Consider the following 22,355-nt stretch of genomic DNA (forward strand, 5'->3'; position numbering starts at 1 on the left):
AACACTTAACAATAGCCAGCGTACAGAGGACATTGTATCACAGTACAGATTTCTGTATCATTTGATTTGGCTCAGGCAGACAGTCATCTATATTGTAGCGCCATTGTTTCTGTTCTGCAAGATTTCTTTATGAAGTATGTATTCCATGGGGTGAATAAAAAGACCTTGAGACATTTCTGCTGTACGTTCAGTTTCTTCTGAAAGTTCTGCAGACATAGGAAGCACCACCACTCCAGCCATTTATCTCAACACAGGACTGATAACTTGCATGCCTGGCGTCAGTCTAATAATTGCCAAGGCTCCCATTTAAAACCGGCAGATAGTCTATCAGCCGAGGTTGTGCTGAGGAGACAGGGTGGCCGGCACCAAACCACCCCCTAAAATAGCTCATATCCAGGCCCAGGGCCCCTATGGTCCAGCACAGAGGGGCCTGGCAATGTCCACCACAGGAATAGCTTGTCATCAGGTCCATTTCAGCTAATGGCTTTATGGGAGAGATGGTAGACATTTTAGTGCAGAAGTGATAGAGTGCTCTCAGGCCCTTACATCCCCATTGCTTTGGCCTGGTCAGTTAAGGAGCCTCTTCTAAACAAACAGCTGTGCAGGGTGTTTGACAACATGTCTTTTTGAGCGTACCAGTAGGAGGTCATCTATGCAATCTTGGACCAGAGCAGTCCCACCACAATTAGACACAGACATGTTTATTTAACCATTTTACTCACTCACAGAGTTCTGCTACACTGCTTTTCTGTCTCATTAAAGTTTTCTCCACATTTTACCACCCACTTTCATGTGGTATCTTCATGATTCTTCTTTCTCTAGCAGTTCAGTCTTGTTTCTGATCCTTTGCATTTGTAACTGGTAGTAGAGTAGGTTTCCAATATCTCTCTCTGAAAATCCACTTATTTCTCCCTTCTTGCCTTTCAGACACGACTCACGTTTGGGGGGAGTCATCCATCATCATTCCCTCAAATCTGAAAAAAGGAAAATTGATTAATGGAAGGCTCCCCAAAACCATGAGCCCAGTTCTCGGAAGTAAACAATTAATCTTCATTTCCAGTCTTTGTCTAATGGACAGTGTGCATTAGATTATCGGAATGCTGCATGTTGCGGTGGTTTAGGTAAACCAATATATAGGTAAATATTATTTTATTTCAAATACATTTTTTGTTTGTTTGTTCTAGTCTTGTTGTCTGGATCTAAATGCCATCGGTTGAATATTTATTATATGCCAAAATTGCATAGATCTACAGCTTTGCTCTGAAATATAAATAAAAAAACAATCTTGAACAAAAATGATTTCAGAGTTGAGAGGAGAGTGACCATATGAGACCATTATGTCCGTAATGCATTCAGAATCAAAGTGTTTGTTTGTTTGTTTCCCAAAAGGGAAGCACAGCTGAATATCTAAAGATGCTTTCATGCCTTCTCTCTCATTATGTCGAACAGCATGTTTGTTTATATGGTAGGAAAATGAAATCTCAGATCCAGTGTGATCCAAAGATGGCTGTAAGGCCCAGGCGGATGTAATCATTGGAATGCACTTTCTAAGGGAAACGTCTCTGGCTGCTGAGGTTGAGACTATGCAAACAGGGCCACACTAATGGTGGAGTAGGCAGCATAATCACTGCTTAAATAAAATCAACCAAGTTTATGTTCACAGTAGGATTAGTTTTTTCCTGTAAAAAGCATATTAGTATTGTTATTATTATTGCAAATGTTGTTATCGTATATAAATACACTATAACCTTATGGTGTGTGTGTGTGTGTGTGTGTGGGGGGGGGGGGGGCTTTAAGGTTTCCTTTTGTATAATTGCAGTGCACAGTTTCTTTCTGAATATAGATAATAGAAATGTGAAATAGTGTTAAACCTATTAATGTCATTTTATCCGGTTTAAATGATCCTGATGTAAACAGCAGATGCAAAAAAGTTGTGTCCATCACTGAAAATCCTCTTTATTTGGAAAGCAATTGAGATGGGAGTTCTTTGTTGAAGAAGATGTGTCATAGAACTGCACAGTAAACTTCTAAGAAATCACTGTTTACAGTTTACATTAAAACTTTCAAAACTTTATCAAATCTATCAAAGCTTTTTGTATTGTTCATAGGTCATGACATTGTGCCAATTACTGACTGGAAATCTGTTTCAGGACAATAGCTGTTTCATTAGGATTCTCCTTGAGGCACTGAAGTGCATGGGACCTCCTCCACTTTATTTGTTTATTCATAAATAATCCTTTGTTTACATGTGCACCAGAGAGAGAGAGAGAGAAAACTCAAGAAAATGAGGAAGGAAATGTGTCCAAAATAAAGGAAAAGGAAAGGGACCTCTGTGACAGAGACTGTTCCTTGCTGTTCCTGATTACAGCTTTGTCACAGAGCTTTTGGCGCCATGAGTATTGGCCACAGACTGCCGGTCATGGCAGACATGGGAGAGACAATGACTTTTCTGAGAAAACTTGGAATAATATCTTAAGTCTGGCAAGTTGCATAGTTTTTGAATGTGCCATTTCATTCATGGGTTGTAATGTCCTTGTGGAGGATAAAATGGTTTCCAAGTGGACTATGAGAAACTAATTAATCTGAGTGTACAGTCCTCTCAAATAACATTCAGCTGCATCATAGACTAATGGTAATGACTGTTTCATTGAAATTGACCAAGATGGTTCTCCTTTATTTTTTATAAGCTGTCAATGAAAATTAAAAGACTATTTGGACCTTTCAACAATTTCCCTTGCGTGCATCCAAACAGGCATTGTGAGAGACATTTACGTCAGCGCGCACAGCGCCTATATCTAATCTGCTCTGGCCGCTGGGGTGGGGTGGGGGGGTTAGTTGAAATGAGGAGTTAGGAACTGAGGAGCCGTGCGGGCTGGCTACAGGGGAGACTGCGCGCTGAGCAAAATCAGCAGAGGAGATTTCAGACAGGAAGAGCATGGCGTCAGTACAGGCTGGAGATAAGAGCTTCCACTCCGAACACAAACAGAGCTCTCCCCGGCCAGCAGCCCAGCAGGCATCACACAACACAGTAGCCCTCGCTTCACTAACGGCCCTCGCAGCCGTGCTCCCAATAACATGCTTCCAGGCCTAACAACAAAACATATTTTCCCAGTAATATTTCAGGACATGCCTCATGTCTGCGAGTGCTGAAATTTCATCAATTACAAAACATGTTAACGCAATTCTAACAAAGTTTCACTTTCAGAAAGCAAAAATTGCATTACACATTTTGCTGCACAACGTCATTATGAAAGTCATGAGATGTGAGATGTTTCAACAAATCCTGCCAGTTTTGCAAAATGTTAATTAGCGTTCTCAGAAGTGAGCCGAGGCACTTACAAACGTTCCTCACAGTGGATCAACCACTCTTGCCCACATTCTACTGTCTGCTGGAATGAATATAAGTATCATCAGAGCAACTGGGCACAGTGTTTCAGGTGAATAAAGGCTGATGTTGTTCTCCATCCAACTGCTCAGAGACACCAAACTCCATCATCAGTAGGTTTCTCTTCAGCTGCATTAACTAATCACATGAAGCTACCAGCTCATACTGCAGTTGTACTGATATCTTAACTGCAGAATGACATAAGATCTATTTCATAGGTTTTGATATGAGATTTGATGACACATGGAATATCATATGGGGATAGAATGATTAGCATTTTCTATTTGTTCTTGGGATTCTTGTGTTGCTTAACAAAAATCAATCATGACGCAAATGCACAAGAGAAATAAGTGAAAGGGCCCTGAAAGAACCTCTGTTTGTCCCGCCGGGAGCCAGGGTAACTTTCCTCTACAGATAAGAAGGCGAGAGGAAGGAAGGAAGGAATGAAGGAGCTTGGCAAAATCCTTTAGGAAGGGCTTCGACCTCAGGAAGGGCTGGCTGGGGTTGGCAGTGGAGCCTGCAGCCACATACAGTTTGAGGCTGTTTTCATAACGGCGACAAGCGCGGAGAGTGTGGACTCTGGAGAGTAAAGCCGGGTACAGAAGGGTGACAGTACGCAGCACCGTGGAAGGTCAAGCTGGTGCTGGCAGTGAGGAATCTGCTCTTATCACTCCACAGGCCAACCATCATTTGAACAGACAGGCATTGCACAGTCCTGAGCTGAAAACAGGATGGTCAAATGAATGTACGTTTAAGTTCAAGAAGTAGCTCCTCTGCTCCTGTTTCGGTTCAGACGTTAGTGTATTCATGCAACTTATAGTCAAAAGGGAATGTTATGCATTCCATCATTCTGCCCCAAGGATTTCAGCTTCACTGTCTGAACACCTCCTGGCGATGAAGTCCAGCGAAAAGAGCCTCCAACCTGATGGAAGACCAACAGAGGGGTTAAGAAGAGAGCCAGGGTCAAGCATGAGTGCTCCTCGTTTTCTTGTTCTGTTGTGGCCCTGCCAAGACTGTGACTAGTCGGGATGGAATGGAACGGCGATATCTGAAGTGCAGATCACTGTCTGTTCATTTTGCTCAACAGGGATAGCCTCAGTGGGTGATCTTCAGCCGTGCCAGAGTTGCTATTTCTGACACAAACCCAGTTCTTGTTGTCCTTTAGCCTTGTGTCTCGTGCTCATTAACAAGTGTTCAGAGACTAATTTTGAAGTTCCCCCTCTGAGAAACGCGGTTGAAAAAGTCATGTCACACCGTGCAAAAAACACATGCATTTCAAAAAAAGAAATCTTATTTTTCAAGGATGAATAACAGTTGTCTTATCAGAAAGAAACACATCAGATCAATGATTTGATGAATATGCTACCAACACAGCCCCACTCCTGTAAAGTCTGTTCAGGATCCCCGCTGACAGCCCGAGCAAGCCAGGAGATCAGCAATCAATAGCTGCGTGGAACTGTTCTTTTCTTCCTCCAAAGTGAAGAAGCCACATCTGCTCTTAATATCCCCAGTCTGGGCAGGAACATAGTAACATAATCATAAACTCAGAGTCTTGAGCCTTTGGAGCTTCGGAGTTATCAAAATCAAATAATCAAATTGATGCCTTTGACATGTTTTCTTTTTTTTCCCATACGCATGGAAAATAAAATAAGAAATCAAACGACAAATATGGTGAAATATTGGTGATGTCAGTCAGCAGACGAGATGAGATGAGGATCAGGCATGTTACACCCCTCTTTATTTAAAGCCTGAGTTTAGGTTATACTTTCCTTCACCCATTTCCCCATTGCTAATCTTTAGTCGAGGCAAGTACACAATCTCTGAAACTAAACTCCCAGGGCAGTCATTTGCAACAGCCTGAAGCCTTAACCCTATACGTCCAAGTAAAGACCATGATGAGGGAGAGCTCTCTGAGGCAGACGCTGAAGCCTGAGATAAAAACGTCCGTCGTCAGTGCGTAGTGATGATGGAGCGCCCAGCACCGCAGAGATAAAGCCAAACTTTCCCAAGACTGGTAAAGAGTTCTTGGCCTTGGAGTGCGTGTTCACAGCATGGGCTGAGTGCTTCAGAGAACATGCTCTGTATCACAAGTAATTGCACGTGATTCTCCTCTCAACTTCAAAGGCGGGGGCATTGCGGTGTGTGGGTCAGAGGGCAGACCGCTACCCATACGTCCCTTCATTTCCTGTCTGGGTCTGGGGCCGAATAGATCAGGCCTTAGACTGTGGGGTTGACCAGATAGCTATCCCTTGACCTAGAGTTGAGGACATTGTTTATTATGATTACACTTCTTTGTGTTAGGGTCATGCATATTGGCAAAAACACATTACATATGTGTTTACGTTATGTTTGTTCGCATGGGCAAACCATCCCAAGATATCAACAGCATCATGTATTCAATATATGACATTATTACTGAAATGGTGATTCAGATATACTGACTATTTTTTTGATCCCCTTGCGGGTAGTTTCAGACAATGACATCCTGAAAATTAGTGTCAATATCAAAAAAGTTCAGGATTTGGCAGATTACTTTTGAAATGTTACAGGTTAGTGATTAGTTATGGTGTTAAAATGTAATGAGACTGTTTGAATTACTTAAGTAATGTAACTTATTACATTTTATTGCTTTTGATGACTTTTTGATTGGCAGACAAGAAGCGGCATTCTGTCAAATAAATGCAGCCTGTCTAGACAGTGAAAAGATGCATTGCAACTGTTTAGATTATTTTCTTATTTCCTTTTTTACATAATGTGTGTTGTTTTTGTTTGTCCTGTCTTATTGTTGTTTCTATGTTTATGTTCATTTAATGTATGTTTACAATCTGATTGTGTTGTGGACCCCCTCGAAAACGAGATGGTACATCTCAAGGGGTTATTCCTAATAAAGATTTCCAACAATTATAATCTTTTAAGCTTTTTACTAAAAATTATATATTCAGAAGTAGCCCCTTTGTAATCACCCCAAAAAAAATCTCAGTAACTGTAACTGATTACAATTAGTTTATTTTGTAACTAACTAGTTAAATGACTAGTTAATCCCCAATCCTGGAAAAAGTAAATCCTGCATGTCAAGAGCCACGTCCAAAGAACTCAATCTTTTTAATCTTCAAATATAGCCACTTGGTGTTTTTGGACAGACTCAACGTTCTTCTCATGTCCTTATCAGACAAGTTTGAGTAGTCTGAGCATTTGAATAAAATAGTTGGCAATGTCTGTGATGCTTTGATGCTTTATCTCCACAAAACTGTATGATACACGGAGAAGAACCCATGTTTATGGAAACCATAAGATGTGTCTAGCCGTCTAGCTGTACATTCCAATCCTATCTCAGCTGTGAACGGCTTATCAGCTGTCAAGCCTTTTCCGTCTTTCTTTCTCATTTGACTTTGTTTTTATCATGTCCTTTTCCCTACTGCCTGCGTCACTGACACAGACCAGTAACAGTTAATTGCTATTAAGATAAGGAAATGCAGAGACATCAGGTGCCCTAGGGAGGACCCGTAACCAAAACATTAAGGTCTCCACCACCAGGGTCTCCACCACCAGTCTCTGTCCTCACTCCACACAATGCCCTAAAGGGATGTCCGGCTGCCCTGTCACATTTAGAAACACACACACACACACACACACACACACACACACACACACACACACACACACACACACACACACACACACACACACACACACACACACACACACACACACACACACACACACAAACACATACATACATACAAACACAGAGATAGAGACAGACAGACAGGCTCCCAGTTTTTAACTTGATAACTTAAAAAGGCTACATTGGATAGCTCTAACTTACATTTTTAATTACATACAATTTTGGTAAAATATACTTTACATTAGGTGTGCTAATGTCATTTGTTTTGTCATGCCTAACATCTACGTTAAAGAGCAGAAACTTTAACTCATCATACGTGACCCAGGCTAACACTGAGAGAAATACAGAGAGGCCATATGCTGGACTGGAAGTCTTTGCAGAGCAAGCTAAAGACTGAGCTGCACTAGTGGTAAATTACTGCAGCATGGTCCCTTTCAAAGCTCAAATCTGGGATTGGCCATGACAAGTGAATGCAGAGGAACTCTAATTTAGGCAGTGCTGTTTATAACCCCATAATGGATCCACTATATGAAATCTGGGGGTAGGGAAGAATGCTATTCCAAGAAACTCCCTCTAAGAAAAAAGGATCTTTCCAGTGGCACTCATTCTGTGAGCCATACTGTAATAAAGTATCTATCTATCTCATTGCACATTTTTTTCCCACCCAAGGGGATGATATTTCTTGTTCTTTAAATGTAAATGATGAGAAGTTATTGCACGCTCTCCTGTGCTCTGGCCTGTGCTTGTGGAGGAAAGGTGAACATGCATCATGTGTGCAGCACTGGAGCCTTTGGCAGTCTGTAATTACTCAGGGATCCACTCTGGGGGTCAGGCCAGCCCACGCTATGTGCTCTTCCACGAACCCCACCTCAGTCAGCCCAGCTCTCTCTACGTGGTTCCTTCCATTTTCACCGTTCATTGCCATGAACATGTCGCTCACCCACAAACACACAATCCTCTCTCCAGCGAGGGGAGTGCAACCGGAGCTCGGTTTCCTTAGCTTCAACTCCAGGCCACCAGGAGGCAGTGCTGGACTGCTTGGAAGTGGCCATCGTAGGTCCCTCTTTTCAAGAACTGGTTGTCGCAATTTGTCACCTTATAACATATTATTGTGGATGGGATGCAAAAGCTCACTGCACATATCAGTATTCTTGCTGTCAGCACATGGCCAGTTCAGAAGTAGAGCTTTTCAAAGGAGCTAGCAGCCATTGTCTCATCTCTAGCTGTCCTATGCTCTTTCACTGTCCAGATAGAGAGGCAGTATGATCCTCAGATCCCCCCTCAGATTTTTCACTGGATCTTGATGATAGTCATTATGATTGTTTGATGATCGCTTCAGTTACTGTAGTCCCCAGCACCTCAAGAAAGCAACCCTACCCCTGTAACCATTCTGTAACTGTAACACCATACCCATAGTGAGGCAAAGGCTATGTCTTTCAAGTTAGCCCCTGCTGTGTGTTTGGACCCTCTGCCTCTGGTTAGTCCAGAAGGGAGGCTATATGAGCAAGATGGTAAGTTATGTTTGCTAGAAGCCAAAATGGTAAGCATGGTTTTTCATATCTCTTCATAGGACCGCCAGCATACATAACATATGACCAACTTTACGTCCAAACTGAAAGGCATCCTAATCTTCTATCATTGAAAATAATCATATTGCCTGTCTGACAGGCCTAAGCCATGACCAGTTTACTATGGGGCCCCAACCTAGAGAGTGCCTGTGTGGTATTTTTATCTGATTTAAGAGATCAAATGGAACTTGACATGTTGAAAACCAACTTTTGTTTGTTTATATGATCTTATAAATACGTTGATCCAACAAAAAACAGTGTAGACTAAGGCTGTGGTTACATGCATAACCATTCTTTTTTTAAAACACAGATGGTACTTGATTCGACAAACAGAGCAAACAAAAGGCTATAGTTTTATCGGAACGATCATTAACAGCATTCAGCTGGCCAAACATTCTTTACATTATTTCATCCTTGACCTACACGTAACGTCTGGGGCTCTTTTTCTATAACTTTCTGAAGTCCCCTCCTAATATCACCATGTTCATTTCTACAGAAAACATTTAAATGCATGTCAAGAAGAAAAGGCACAATTATGCCCTTGTAATTCTCTGGAAAGTAGTTGTGTGGCTTTGCTGTAGCAAGTGTGAGAACTCCCTTGGTCTGTGTTTGGGTGAGATAACATCAGGGGCTTTGTGGCTGGTGTGGGGTCCACAGAGGGAATGCAGAGGCCCCGCTTAGGTCTGATGTTCAAGGCTCCAACTTCCTGGATCTTTCCCTCTTTCTCTCCTTTACTCTGCTTCAGCTCTGGTTCTCTGTGGATGCCAAAAGAAACTAGATTGAAAACAGTTTTCAATAAAAAAGGACACATTATCATGACGATGATTGCATTGCATATAAATAATATTTGATGGATAATAAAGTTTATGTATGTAAAATAAAAGGTATACAATATTATTGAATCAAATTTGCTTTTAAAAGCACTGATGATACCATTTATGGTTAATCTATGTAATGGATAGTTCACGTTTTTGTGCTGAGTTTCACCAGTTGATTTGTTTCCTCGGCTGCATTGCTCCATGATATGAGATCATATCATCAAGTTAAGTGTTCCATAATGTGAGCAGTTATTTGTCCGGGGCAGTCATTTTTAGGACGAGGTAGTCATTGAGAAGGTGATGAGGATGTAATGAACCAGACAAGGATATTGTTTGGAGCACCGCCCTGCCAAAATCAACTCTAATCATTTATAAAGGCCCTGAAAGGCAAGGGGCTGCGAGCCCGGCGTTAAGTGAAGGTGACAATGTGTCGATGAGACCCCATTACAAGTCAGAGGAAATTGGAGATAAACAGATTTAACGCACCAAAAAAAAGGAGAAGAAACAAAAACGTGATCCCAGTTGGAGGCTGCAGGGCAGCGAGGGGCAGGAAATAAACTTGTGCTTAAGCTGATTACCCAACCAGAGTCCTCGGCCCTTTCAGCAGCTCAGCACAGCTCAGGCGCTCCCAAGCACCCACGTTAATTAGACATTTGCGAAGGAGGGGGGAAAAAGGGAGCCTTGTCAGACGTGCGGGAGTGTTAGTGATGGCTGGCTGGAACGGGGAACGTGCATGCTTTTTAATTGGTCCCCGCGCAGTGTGTTTTGCTGGCCGTTTGGAGCACTGCTGATAATTGTGGGACGCAGGTGGCCGCGGTGGCAGCTCTGCGAAGGCCCAGCATGGACGGCCTGTCCGTTCGTGTCAGGACCCGGAACACTGAACAGACAGCTTCCAGGCCCCTCGGTCAGAGCTGAAAAACCTGCCTTATTCTCATGGTGTCACCCAGTGATCTTCCACATCTACACACTTCCTGAGTTTAACTCCATTTTAACAGACTCGCATCAGTTGATTGACGTAGTTTAGAGTAGTACACCTCTACACTGTTAAAAATATATGTATATTTGTATCCAGTACTTCAAGACATCCTATTCCTTCTGTTGTTCTGGGCAGATAGAAACTATAAGTGACCCACATTTGTATTCCCTGTTTGCCGGTCTATCAACTTTTGATTGCTGCATGATAACCCTTTCTAATGGAACTCTAAACTCTGGAGCACCAATGAGCAACTCTTGCAACTGTCTGGATGCTCTCAGTGGCCAGCATTTCATTTAGATTACAAGGTCTAGAAGCACCGAGTTAACTTCACTATTAAAAGGTGAGCTTAGGCACAGCACTCCTCAACATGGCACCCATACCTGAGTACTTACCACTTGGACATCAGGCCAAAAGTATTTCTCAGTTTGCATTGAACAAGATATCAAACACAATATTTGTGCCATCTGTTAGCTCAAGGCTAGGCTGTGCATAGGCAGATCAAAGGCTTGGGGAGCAATCTAACGCTCTTCACACACAGCTGCTTTTCTCAGAGAGCAGCAATTGGGCCCTGAGTGTGAGACCATACTGGTGGACATGCCTACGAATAAATGGCCCTGTCACCCAATTCAAACATTCTCTCTTCCTGTGAGACCAGCTTAGCCACAAGATGCTAGAGTCCTTAGCCCCAAAATATCATGAAAGGAGTGCTAGGTAGGAGGGCTGTTTACAAATACGGCCGTCCAAAGATGGAGAAGGAGAAGTAGACTTTGCTCAAGCAGTTGGTCCACGTATGCTCTTTCCCACCAGTGTCCTTATTTTAAGCATATTTTTTTTTATTTTAGCAAAGATCAAACCTCATATTTTCAGCTTGACAGCTAAACAAACGTTGGTAGGCTACATATCAGGAATAACCACATCCATAAACACTATACTCTGCTGCCAGTGAGATGATAATAATGAAATGATGACTTAGTATATCTATTTTTACAGCATGTGCCAGGTTATGAACAATCTTGGCTCATACTGTCAAGAAACTATATAAAGTTTTTGCATCAATGTACCAGACTTAGAATTAGTGTGCTAACAAAGCCGTCTCACTAATCATATGAAGTATGTTCAAGTGCACACCAATTTCACAAAGTTCACTTGTACGTTCACTCAACTCTAAGCACCACAACCCCAGTACAGCCATGCCACATCAACTGAAAGCACAGAAAGGATGTTGGCCTGGTCCAGCCTCTGTATGGTCCAGATGAGATAAACGTTCTCTGATGATGAGGAGGAGGAGGAGGAGGAGGAGGAGAAGGAGCTGTCGCTGTCTGACATTAACAGACTGCTTCAACAGGAGCTCCGAGATGGGAAGGGTTGCCAGTGGCCGTGGAGCCGGTGCGAGCGCTGTAAACAGTCTGAGGCGGAGGAGCCATCTGGGTGAGCTGAGTATGATTAATCACATTGGCTGAGGGGGCTGCCGGGCAGATAGATATAGAGGCAGAGGGAGAGGGAGAGAGAGGGAGAGAGGAAGAGAGAGAGAATGAGGGAGAGAGAGAGAGAGCTTGGGAGGAGCCCTGAAACTCATTCATTACCCAGCAGGGGAGCAGGAATGCAGTGTATGGGTGGTCAATTAGTTTACCAGTTTGACTGCAACCAACTTGGTCTCTGGGCAAAGCCATGGGATCCCCACCACAGCCACCTTGACCGTCATACCAACAGCGGCACCAACAGCACTGGCACATGGGAACAAGCTTAGTGTCTACTTCAAGACAGCCTCCTCTTCACCCCCGCACTGCGCAGTACACTTGAATTACACTGGAGTTGTGAGTGCCTATTATCTGGGTTATTAGCTGGTTGAATAATAAAACTTGAATAATAAGTATGTGTAAATACAACACTGTGTGAATGTGTTATGGTTGTCGTGTGTCTTGTGTTTCTTTTTCAAGATAAATAAATGATGTTGGCCACTAGGTGCCACAATTGCTCACAAATACCTGAGTGGCAAGCCTGTGGGTCAGAGCTGAAAAGTAATTCAAACATTCATTCGGATCAACCTCTCAAAACACCCTGACCAGTCAGATGCTCTCTTGAGTAAATAGTGTAATGTCGCAGTAGCACCGTGAATACACTGCTTTACTTCCAACCCATAACTGAGTTACAACTTCCTAACATCGCATTTCCAAAGGTCAGGCCTTCACATTCCCTCGGCCTGCTCCTGCACACTCCCCCACTCTCACGGCCTCCCAAACACACTTCAAACCCCACATTCCACCAGCCGCACACCATCAACCCTGCCCCCACACACACACACCATCAAACCACCACCGCCACACCCGACTCCCGAAGCCACCGCAGACAGGAACAGAGATATCAGCTGCCACGCCAGCGCTCCAGCGCTTAGCACCATCCCACCACTAGACCCCAACTGACAGGGCCTAATACTGGAGAGCCATCATCAAACCGACAAGAGAGAAGCAACTGCCGTTCTCACAGGGTGCATAAATACACGAGGCGCGGGGGCGCGTACATGTTTCTGTGTGGCTGGCGTGCCCAGGGCCCCTGTGCTAAGACCCCCCTGAGAAGCCAACACATCAGTCCCTCTCATGTGGGTGAGAGGACCAGCACAGCTGTGCCTTGGGGGGGGATTAAGATCATAGGTAGCCTCCAGCAGAGCTCTCGCTTTCTCTCTCTCACTCTGTCTGAACGCAGAGGCCAAAGCCTGCTAAGCCTCACGCCATGTCTCTCAACCCCGGGGCTGGGCAAAGCCCCCCATGTTCAAAAGAGCTGCATTCTCAGTGTTAGAGGCACTAAGGACCTGGTGTTATACTGCCAAAGACAACTTCCTCATGATTAATAAACATATTACTGTGAGACCCACTTTAACTTAATGAAGAACAGGGTCATTTATGGAAAACATTGAGGAAACTTTTTGTCGTACAGTTCTGGCACGTCTACCAAACAGTACAAAGTGAACCCCAGTGAAGATCTCAAGTTAGAAGAGAGAAGAACATAAAGATATATGTTCTCATCATTTTTTTTTCTTTTTCTTCTGCATTCCTACTTTTATTTATTTTGGGTTTAGCCACTCCACTTTTCGCAGAACTCTGTGATGTCTGTGATCTTATTGCATCTGTATGTTATAAAACCATATGCCCTTGAGCTTTTAGTTCATTTAATGTCTTCTGAACACATAAATACTCTTTCATTAAGGTTAGTATGCTGGAAAAAGAAGACACAACTTACCAGCCTTACCAATGACGCCATCAAAAGCCACACTAAAACAAATCACACAGGCTAGTCATTGTTTTTCTTTCCATTTGTTTATTATTAAAATAGCTTGTCTTGTGGGTCTGTGATTGTTGTGCTAGAGAATGTGCTTGTCATTTATAAAAAGTTTTTTGCATGGGGGAGTGGGTGTGTTGGCTTGTTTCGGGGATCAGCTGAATCGAATGCGACGCATGGAGCCGACAGTGCTGTTCTGAGCCCCCCAGTCAGAGAAGTTATTGAAGTCCTTCTTCTCCAGGACGTAGTGGGATCCTCTGTAGTTGGGCTCCTGGTAGACCACCCAGCTGCAGCCATAGCCAGTCAAAGATATGAAAGCGAGAAAACAATAAACAGAAGTGAGAAAACAAAAAACAGCAGTCCTTGACAAAACAGAATGAATCATGACTGATCTTATCTATTCCCAAAAGCCTGTACAGTTCGCATTGGAAATTTACCAGAATAAGCAGACGTTAAGCAAACGTTAGATATGAGTAAAAAGTTTTGAAGTGAGAGGAAGCCTGTACTTACGCGCCACCCAGTACTCGGATGGAGGCAGCCCTGTTGAGGCTGTAGCGGGTCATGAGGTTAGGGATGTCATCCTGGAGCTCTGTCCTCTTGCCTGAGAAACCAGCCCTCTCGTACAGCTGGGCTCGGGCAGGTGTGGAGTCCTGGGCCCCACACAAATACACACACACACACACACAGGAGTTAGAGAGACTGCTCGTCTTGCGTCATAACTGTATTATTTAGCATATTTTAACTTCCAAGCTTCTGAATAATATTCTCTCAATCCCAACAATTCTGTCTAGATATGGATTCGTTACTCAGACAGAGTGGGTAAAATCTGCTTTTGTCTAATTACATAGCTTTAACATAACATAATGAGAATGATTCCTTTTTGTTTTAATGTAAGTGTCGTGCAAAGCACCTGCTCACCTGTTTCACAGTGCGCACAGAGCCGACTCGGTCAGCCTGAGCACACCACTTCTCAGTGCAGTTATACTCCCCCCGATCGGACATGTCCCACAGGTACTGACGCCCTCGGAAGTTCTCATGCTCGAAGCCCACCCATCTATGGACAGAAAATATCAGTCAGTCAGAGACACTTAGAGAATGTCAATGTTCATGTCCAAGTTTCGCCTCTGGTTGGTAACACGGGTGTGTGTGTGGAGACTTACGCTCCACTTTCGACCTGCACGGAGTTGCATCTTTCTGGGAAGTTCTTTTCGGCGAGCCTCTGGCAGTCGGAGCTTAGGTCCAGACGTCTGCCAGCGAAATTACGCTGCTCGAAAAGGGTCACCTGGCGGAGAGAGTGGAAACACATATGTGAACACGGGCGACACTCAAACTGATATACACGCGCATAAGAAAACATGTAGGTTCTTTTAACTCGGCATCATAAAACACAAACCATACAGGTGTCAAATATTATTACTGTACTGGGGTAACTCCAGTAACAAAGATGTATGTAGCTAAGGCAGAGTATGTGAAGGCAGAGATAAAGCGTTGAGGAACTCACTCTCCCACCGGACCCGTAGAAAGCACGTTGGAGCACAGACCCCAGCTTGCTGTGGACACACAGAGGGGGACAGTTACTCACACACATGCAGGTCACAGTCACATTTTTAACTTCACAAATGAAAGGTAATTTTCTATCCATGATCACCTGATAACAGCAACGTTGACCACATATACACCAACACATTTTGATCAAGGAAAATTCATGTTTGTTGTTTTCAGAAGGGACCATTTTTTTAGTTTTTCAGTGGTGGTCACAGGTGAAGAGCACAGCAAGACTGCACTTATTTTATTACGCTCTTAAGTGCAGTAAGAGGGCAATTCTGTGTGGATGTGCGATTGTTCATAGGATATATTCCATTTTCCCCAGACATCTCAATTCAGTCACAAATCATTCATTAGGATCTGATTTTTTGGAGACGTTTGGGTTTTCTCAGAGAGATACAAAGTGCACGCCAGCACAAGGACCCAGTGCTGTTGTCGGGGTAAGGGGGTCTGACCTTTCTTTTTTGATGGACTGGCTTGTCTTCCCAATCCCCTAGACCAAGTCAGCCCTGTCCTCAGAACAACACTCTGAACATACCTGGTTTGTTGGGCTAGTCCTGGGACCTTAGTAAAGATGTTCATGTCAGCTCGGCGAGGCCTGATAAATGGCCCTTAAATACAGCGGCCCAGGTCAACCAGGGGCGATACTAGAACACTCAGAGTCCTTCTGCCTCCCTCTCTCTGGCTACTGGCTGCATTGATATGCTAAACACAGGCCCACACATATGCAGTATTTTTGTTCACGCCTGACCACTGTGTACACACACACACACACACGCACACACACACACACACACACACACACTGACTCTCACACACAAAAAAACACATACACGAGGGGGGAAAAAAACAGGGAGTGCAGTGCAAACACTTTTTCCTCAACAATTCAGCGTTTTTCAGACGGCCAGGGGCACAATACGCTGGCCCTCGCAATAATAAGCACATTCATCAGGGCGCGGCTCGACAGCTCAAGAGGCGCCTCTCAGGGAGCCACGGCAACAATGAGGACGGGGACTCTCCAGAGGCTACCGCAGCAGCAGGCTTCTGGGAGATGGAGCTCCTCTCCACGGATCAGTCAAGGGCAGAACTCACGGCCCAGCCAACTGATCGTGATAAAGTCTACTGATCTAAGCACAGTCTTGGATGTTTAGTCCATCTAATGGAGACCTAGACTATCTGTCTGTATTCATTTTTTCACTTAAAATATGAAGCAAAATAAATACATTTTAATGTCCTATGCCAAAAATGTTTATGTGATAGAGTCCTAGTGGTCTGGAGGAGAATTATAGACATATGAAAGAAATATTGGAAGTGTTTTATAATTCAGGTCTTACAAAATAATTTAATATATTGACCAAAAGTTCTTTCCTACACCTGTGCTTATGAGACATTGAAGAGAAGAATGTGTATCAGTAGTGTACTGAATGAGAAGCATGCTTATCATTAGTGTACTGAATGATAAGAATGTTTATAAGTAGTGTATTGAATGAGAATTCAGCTTATCAGTATAGTCAAACTCAACGCCTCATTTTTTTTTACAAACAAGCATAAGCAATGTTTTTGACAAGCAACACATTCCTGTCCATTTCAGTGAACACCTGTATAAGGAGAAGAACATTCTCTAAAATGGTTATTTCAACAGTAATATACAAAAGTTTACAACCACAACCCACATCATACAGTGACCATGAAGGCCCCAATGCCTTTGTAAAGCCGACGCACAAGGCCACCTCCCTCGCTAACATTAACTTTGCTTACAGGGTGAAATCCCTGTTTCTAAAAAACTTGTTTGTCCCAGCATATTGCGCTCACACTCCATTGAGCCTCAATGGACGGGTATTTGGGGTCTGTGTATTACGCACGAGACCCCCTGAATAGAGAGCAATCTGCTGGATGCTTCGCCACTGTTTTGTGACAGCACTGGGGAAGCCACTGAAGAGATTTGTTGGAGGATGCGTTAAGTCCAGAAGCTTGGGTACCTTCTGGCATTTTGTGGTGGTTTCCAGCCGCGACAAATGCAAGTGCTTTCACAGGTATGTATGTGGATGTGGTGGGGGGTCTGTGTCACAGACAGAGACAGGGACTGAGAGGCACAAGAGAGATATAGACGCTGCTACTTTTGTGGAACTAGTCTTACGGGGAAATTGATTTGATCATCGAGCATCGAGCATCAATTATTTCTTTAGCATTACAGCCAAAACTTTATGATGTCTTTCATAGTGGCAGCTCTGGAAAGACTGACATACTTCCTGTCCCTCATTGCCTTCTGTGTTAGTGTGTCGCACAGTTGGCTGAAATGAAAACTTTCCTACCAATATGGATCTGAAGAACGGGCCTCCAACGTTTGCATTACCGAGTGACTACATAAGAATTTGACTTTTTGTTGTTCTGCTCTGAAATGCCTCCGGCTTCGATTTGTGTCTGCACAACACGTTTTGCATGCTGACCTTTTTTAGTAAGTATGCTTTGATGGCAGGGAAGGACTGTCAACGACTTGAGACAACATTCATGAAGAGCTTTTGTTCACTGCACAGGAGTAACAGTGACTTTTTCTCCCGACAGGTCTGACTGAGAGAACCATGGCACCACACTTTGCACTTGTGTTGGTGATGGTGCTGAGTGTGACCGCATCTGAGGACTTTGACTGGACAAAGACTGACAAGGGAGCCTTCTACTATGGAACTTTTCCAACTGGTACAGCAATGTGTGATGACTCCAAACATTTGCAATTGTAAAACATCTGCTAAGTAGTTCTAGAGAAGCTTTAAACGTAGACGTTTCAGATCATCATGCACGATGCATTTGATTTCTTGGATCGAAAAAACAACCCTAATTGGTTCTCTGCACTGCAATGCTGAACAGGGTTTTCATGGGGTGCCGGCAGCTCGGCCTACCAAACAGAGGGTGCCTGGGACAGAGATGGCAAAGGCATGAGCATCTGGGATGCATTCGCCCACAAAAAAGGCAAAATCTTTTATAATGACACCGGAGACTCCTCCTGTGAGGGATACTATAAAGCCAAGGTGAGCCATGACATCATGTTCAAAAAATAACTATTCTAAAACAAAGTATGAAAAGTTGGTCCTTGATCTAACTGCGTTTTGAAGTATTCCACTGTCCCTTTTCCAGGAAGACATTGTCTTAATGAAAGACCTGAAGTTAAACCACTACCGCTTCTCAATCTCTTGGCCTCGTATCCTACCAAATGGAGTTAAATGTGAGATCAAATACACGTTGCTTATATAGCACTCAATGGTAAATAGGAGCTATTTTTATGTCTGAGTCATAGTTTTTATGTTGCCTATTTATTTATTTCAGCAGCACTTCATGTAAATGAAAAAGGAATCCAGTATTATGATGACCTAATCGATCATCTGCTGGAGAATAAAATCACCCCGATTGTTACTCTCTATCACTGGGATCTACCTCAGGTAGGTGAGATATTTCACTGAATGCCCACCACCAATAACACGGTGGTGAGACTACAAATGCAGCATTCATCAGTAGAGAAGATAATGTGTTTTTCTTGGAATGGGCAAGACAAATTTGAATGAATATTATTATCTTTAGACTTGTATTAGTGTTGGTATAAACCAATCGCATAAACCATCCTATTTTTCCCAATAGGTTTTAGAGGATAAATATGGGGGATGGCAAAACGTCAGCATGGTCAGCTATTTCAATGACTTTGCCAATTTATGCTTTGAGAGATTTGGTAATCGAGTGAAATACTGGATTACATTCAACAATCCATGGGTAAGTCACCTGAACATTTATTTACTTGTATTACTCTCTACTTTAAGCAACACTATGCACCACATTTCCAGTTTTCAGCTATGTCTCATGGCATGGGATGAATTTGTGGTAGTCACTATAAATTCAGACATCTAATTGTGTGTGAATATGATATAATTTTACTATGACGGTATACTGTATATGGGATGAATTGTCATTGCAGGCTGCAGCTGTAGAGGGCTATGAGACAGGGGAGCATGCACCTGGACTAAAGCTAAGAGGCACAGGATCGTACAAGGCTGCCCATAACATGATAAAGGTGCCGCATATCAAACGTATAGACCTGTCAATAGCAATCCAGCACTGAATTTGCCGATAGCCGTAATGAACTAATTACTTAAAAAATGTTTTTAAACTTTAATAAAAAGAACAAAATTCACAAATCATTCAAATAAAAATCTAAATATACTCCTCACATCCTGTCTGTTTGGGTCTCCCTCAGGCACATGCAAAGGTTTGGCACACTTATGACACCCAGTGGCGGAGCAAACAAAAAGGTAATCAAGAGCTCCCTCCAGTTCAGGAGGAAGATATCAGTAAAGAGCAGTGATGCAGAGCTTACAAAAATGATCAAATGTTGAGTCAGAGTAAAGAATGGGCATACCTTGTTATGTGCTGTGAAGAGCCGACACCATAATGGTAACTCTTTATTGTAGGACTGGTGGGGATCTCACTGTTAGCTGATTGGGGAGAGCCGGTTGACACCACCAATCAGAAGGACATTGAGGCTGCAGAGAGATATGTGCAGTTCAGTTTGGGATGGTTTGCCACACCACTCTTTAATGGAGACTACCCTCAAGTGATGAAAGACTACATAGGTGAGCAAAAGTAGAGACTACAGTAACACTATTTCACTGTCAACAAATCCAGTACAGAGTTATGTTTCTGCTGAGGCTCACTTGAGGAGAATGTAACTCTTGGCTCTGGTTGGATGTTTCATGTGTTTAGGAAGGAAGAGCGCTCAGCAAGGGTTGGGGACTTCCCGTCTGCCCACGTTCACCTCCCAGGAGAGGAGCTACATCCGGGGCACCTGTGACTTCCTGGGGATCGGCCACTTTACCACCCGCTACGTCACCCAGAAGAACTTCCCTTCTAACCGCGGAAGCAGCTTCTTTACTGACCGTGACCTGGCCGAGCTGGTGGATCCCCGCTGGCCTGACCCTGGCTCAGAGTGGCTCTACTCCGTGCCCTGGGGATTCCGGCGTCTGCTGAACTTCGTCAAGGTATGACCTCACTGACAGGTGCGCTCTGTGAAGAGCATAACTATATGATGGACCATCACATGCACAACACAATGTACTACAATGTTGACAGAACTACTCTCATCAGTTTCGTTGAGGTTGGATGAGGATTGCTTTTTGCTTGTGTTTGTCAGACCCAGTATGGAAACCCAATGATATATGTGACGGAGAATGGAGTGTCAGAGAAGATGATGTGTACAAATTTATGTGACGACTGGAGGATGCAGTACTTTAGGGAATACATCAATGAAATGCTTAAGGGTGAGGTCAAAAGCTTTTATAGTATCCCCTAAAAGTAAACACAACAGAACAGAAATGTTGACTGATGCACCGACCTATTCATTAAAATCCTCTTGCAAATGTTTTTTGTTTGGTTTCTATAGCAATAAAAGATGGTGTTGACGTCAAAGGATACACTGCTTGGTCTCTGCTGGACAAGTTTGAATGGGACGAGGGCTTCTCTGAGAGATTTGGTCTGTACTATGTGGACTTTGGTAGCAAAGACAAGCCCCGGTATCCTAAGGCCTCTGTTCAATACTACAAACGAATCATCAGCTCCAATGGTTTCCCCAATCAGAGGGAGGTAAGACAAGAGATTTGTGTTATTATTATCAGCAATATAATATTCATCATCCTGTATTTTATTCATTAGTGTCATTGTGATTGTTAGTAACCACCAAGGGTGTTGCTAGGAGTTTAGAACCCCCCCCCCCCCCCCCCCCCCCCCCCCCCCCCATTTAAATTCTGGCTGCTAAATGCACCATTTTAACAGTTTCAGACAGAAACGGTAGGCCTAGACTGCTCATGGCATAAGGCCTGTCATCTGTCTGACTCACATGAACATTACCCTCTCCATAATACCACACTGCTGTCTACACTCTTATACTATGTGACACTGGACATCGCCATAGGTTAGCCATAAGGTCAGCCTTTGTTTGGTAAACCGAGGTTAATAGGGCCTATAAAGAGTGAACATCTGAAAATGTGGATGGCCAGGCCTAATGACCCCCGTGGAAACCACTGTAATTTTCAAATATACTAATTTCATGGCGTTCATCTGATGTCATGTCAGGTGGAGAGCTGGAAGAGGAAGGCATCAGAAACCTGCTCCTCAAGTAATCAGCTCCTTGCTGCTGGTAAGGGAAACACTGATTAGCAGACTAACCATTGTCTCTGGCTCATTTTAATTTAAGAAAATACCTTTTAGAACTGAATCATTTCTTGATCTTGAACTCTGTAGAATGTAAAACATAAATGAATATTTCATCTGTTTTTTATTGAATCTGTTAATTAAGTTGTTCGAACATGTCGGTTGTTTCAGATATAACATCAGAAATGTCTGTGCGTGAAATTTATGACAAAGCTACTAATGTATGGAGACTGTATCCATCTTATCCTTCCCATCCCATCACTCTGTTTCAGATCCTTTGACAAGTCACATGGAGATGGTCACTGAGATTGTGGTTCCCACTGTGTGCACTTTGTGCATCCTCCTCAGCGCCATATTCCTCATGTTTCTACTCCGAGGCCGAATCTAGATGAGATTTTACTGCCATTCATGTCCTTTACAGACAACTGTACATTTTTTTAATTGTCTTTATGCTTGGGCCACGTAGAGCTCCATTCATAAAAGATGGCCTCTGTGATTCTGAGGAAGTCAATCATGGAAAGAATGTTGAATTTTTAAGTGTCACTTTACATTTCAGAAAGATGATGGCTCAGAAATTTCAGTGTGTAGATTTATTTTTAGCATCAATCCACCCCTCACTTACACCCTGACGTAGTTCAGATTTTCCCATATTTGAAAGCAGGTTTGGTGTTTGACGTGGAAAAGGTTAGGCTTGGTCATAGGAAAGTGAATGCAATTGTATAGGTCGAAAAATAATACACTCATATAGCTTAAACAAACTTATTGCAATGTGTACATTTTCTAACTGGAAACAGACAGCCTTACACTTACTATGTCAGTGCATACCACCATCCATGTCTTAATCGAAATACTTCATTAAATCATTGAATATTTTTTAAAACGAAACTGAGTAGCTTCTGTTGTTATGGTTGTCTTATACTTATAGTATTTATATTAGTAAACAATAGACCTGAAACAAAGACATAACGTTGACCATCAT

The 22,355-nt window shown here is 43.1% G+C and overlaps 2 protein-coding genes across 2 annotated transcripts; one reads left to right on the forward strand and one right to left on the reverse strand.

The window, feature by feature from the left end:
- Positions 1–13,799: 13,799 nt before the first annotated feature.
- Positions 13,800–15,781, reverse strand: crybgx (crystallin beta gamma X; the record flags this gene model as incomplete). The annotated part of the gene is made up of 6 exons (XM_080843973.1): positions 15,729–15,781; positions 15,147–15,195; positions 14,806–14,927; positions 14,564–14,699; positions 14,156–14,295; positions 13,800–13,932 (listed from the first exon to the last, which is right to left on the reverse strand). The coding sequence occupies exons 1-6, from the start codon at positions 15,770–15,772 to the stop codon at positions 13,800–13,802; spliced, it is 624 nt and encodes a 207-aa protein (XP_080700099.1). The 5' UTR covers positions 15,773–15,781.
- A 1,988-nt stretch (positions 15,782–17,769) lies between these two features.
- On the forward strand, positions 17,770–21,764 carry lctla (lactase-like a; the record flags this gene model as incomplete). The annotated part of the gene is made up of 13 exons (XM_080843521.1): positions 17,770–17,884; positions 18,053–18,213; positions 18,320–18,407; positions 18,512–18,621; positions 18,818–18,946; positions 19,149–19,244; positions 19,428–19,482; positions 19,642–19,803; positions 19,934–20,208; positions 20,361–20,487; positions 20,610–20,809; positions 21,299–21,362; positions 21,649–21,764. The coding sequence occupies 13 exons, from the start codon at positions 17,770–17,772 to the stop codon at positions 21,762–21,764; spliced, it is 1,698 nt and encodes a 565-aa protein (XP_080699647.1).
- Positions 21,765–22,355: the final 591 nt, after the last annotated feature.

Source organism: Sprattus sprattus (assembly GCF_963457725.1).
Source record: "Sprattus sprattus genome assembly, chromosome: 8".
Lineage (NCBI taxonomy): Eukaryota > Metazoa > Chordata > Actinopteri > Clupeiformes > Clupeidae > Sprattus > Sprattus sprattus.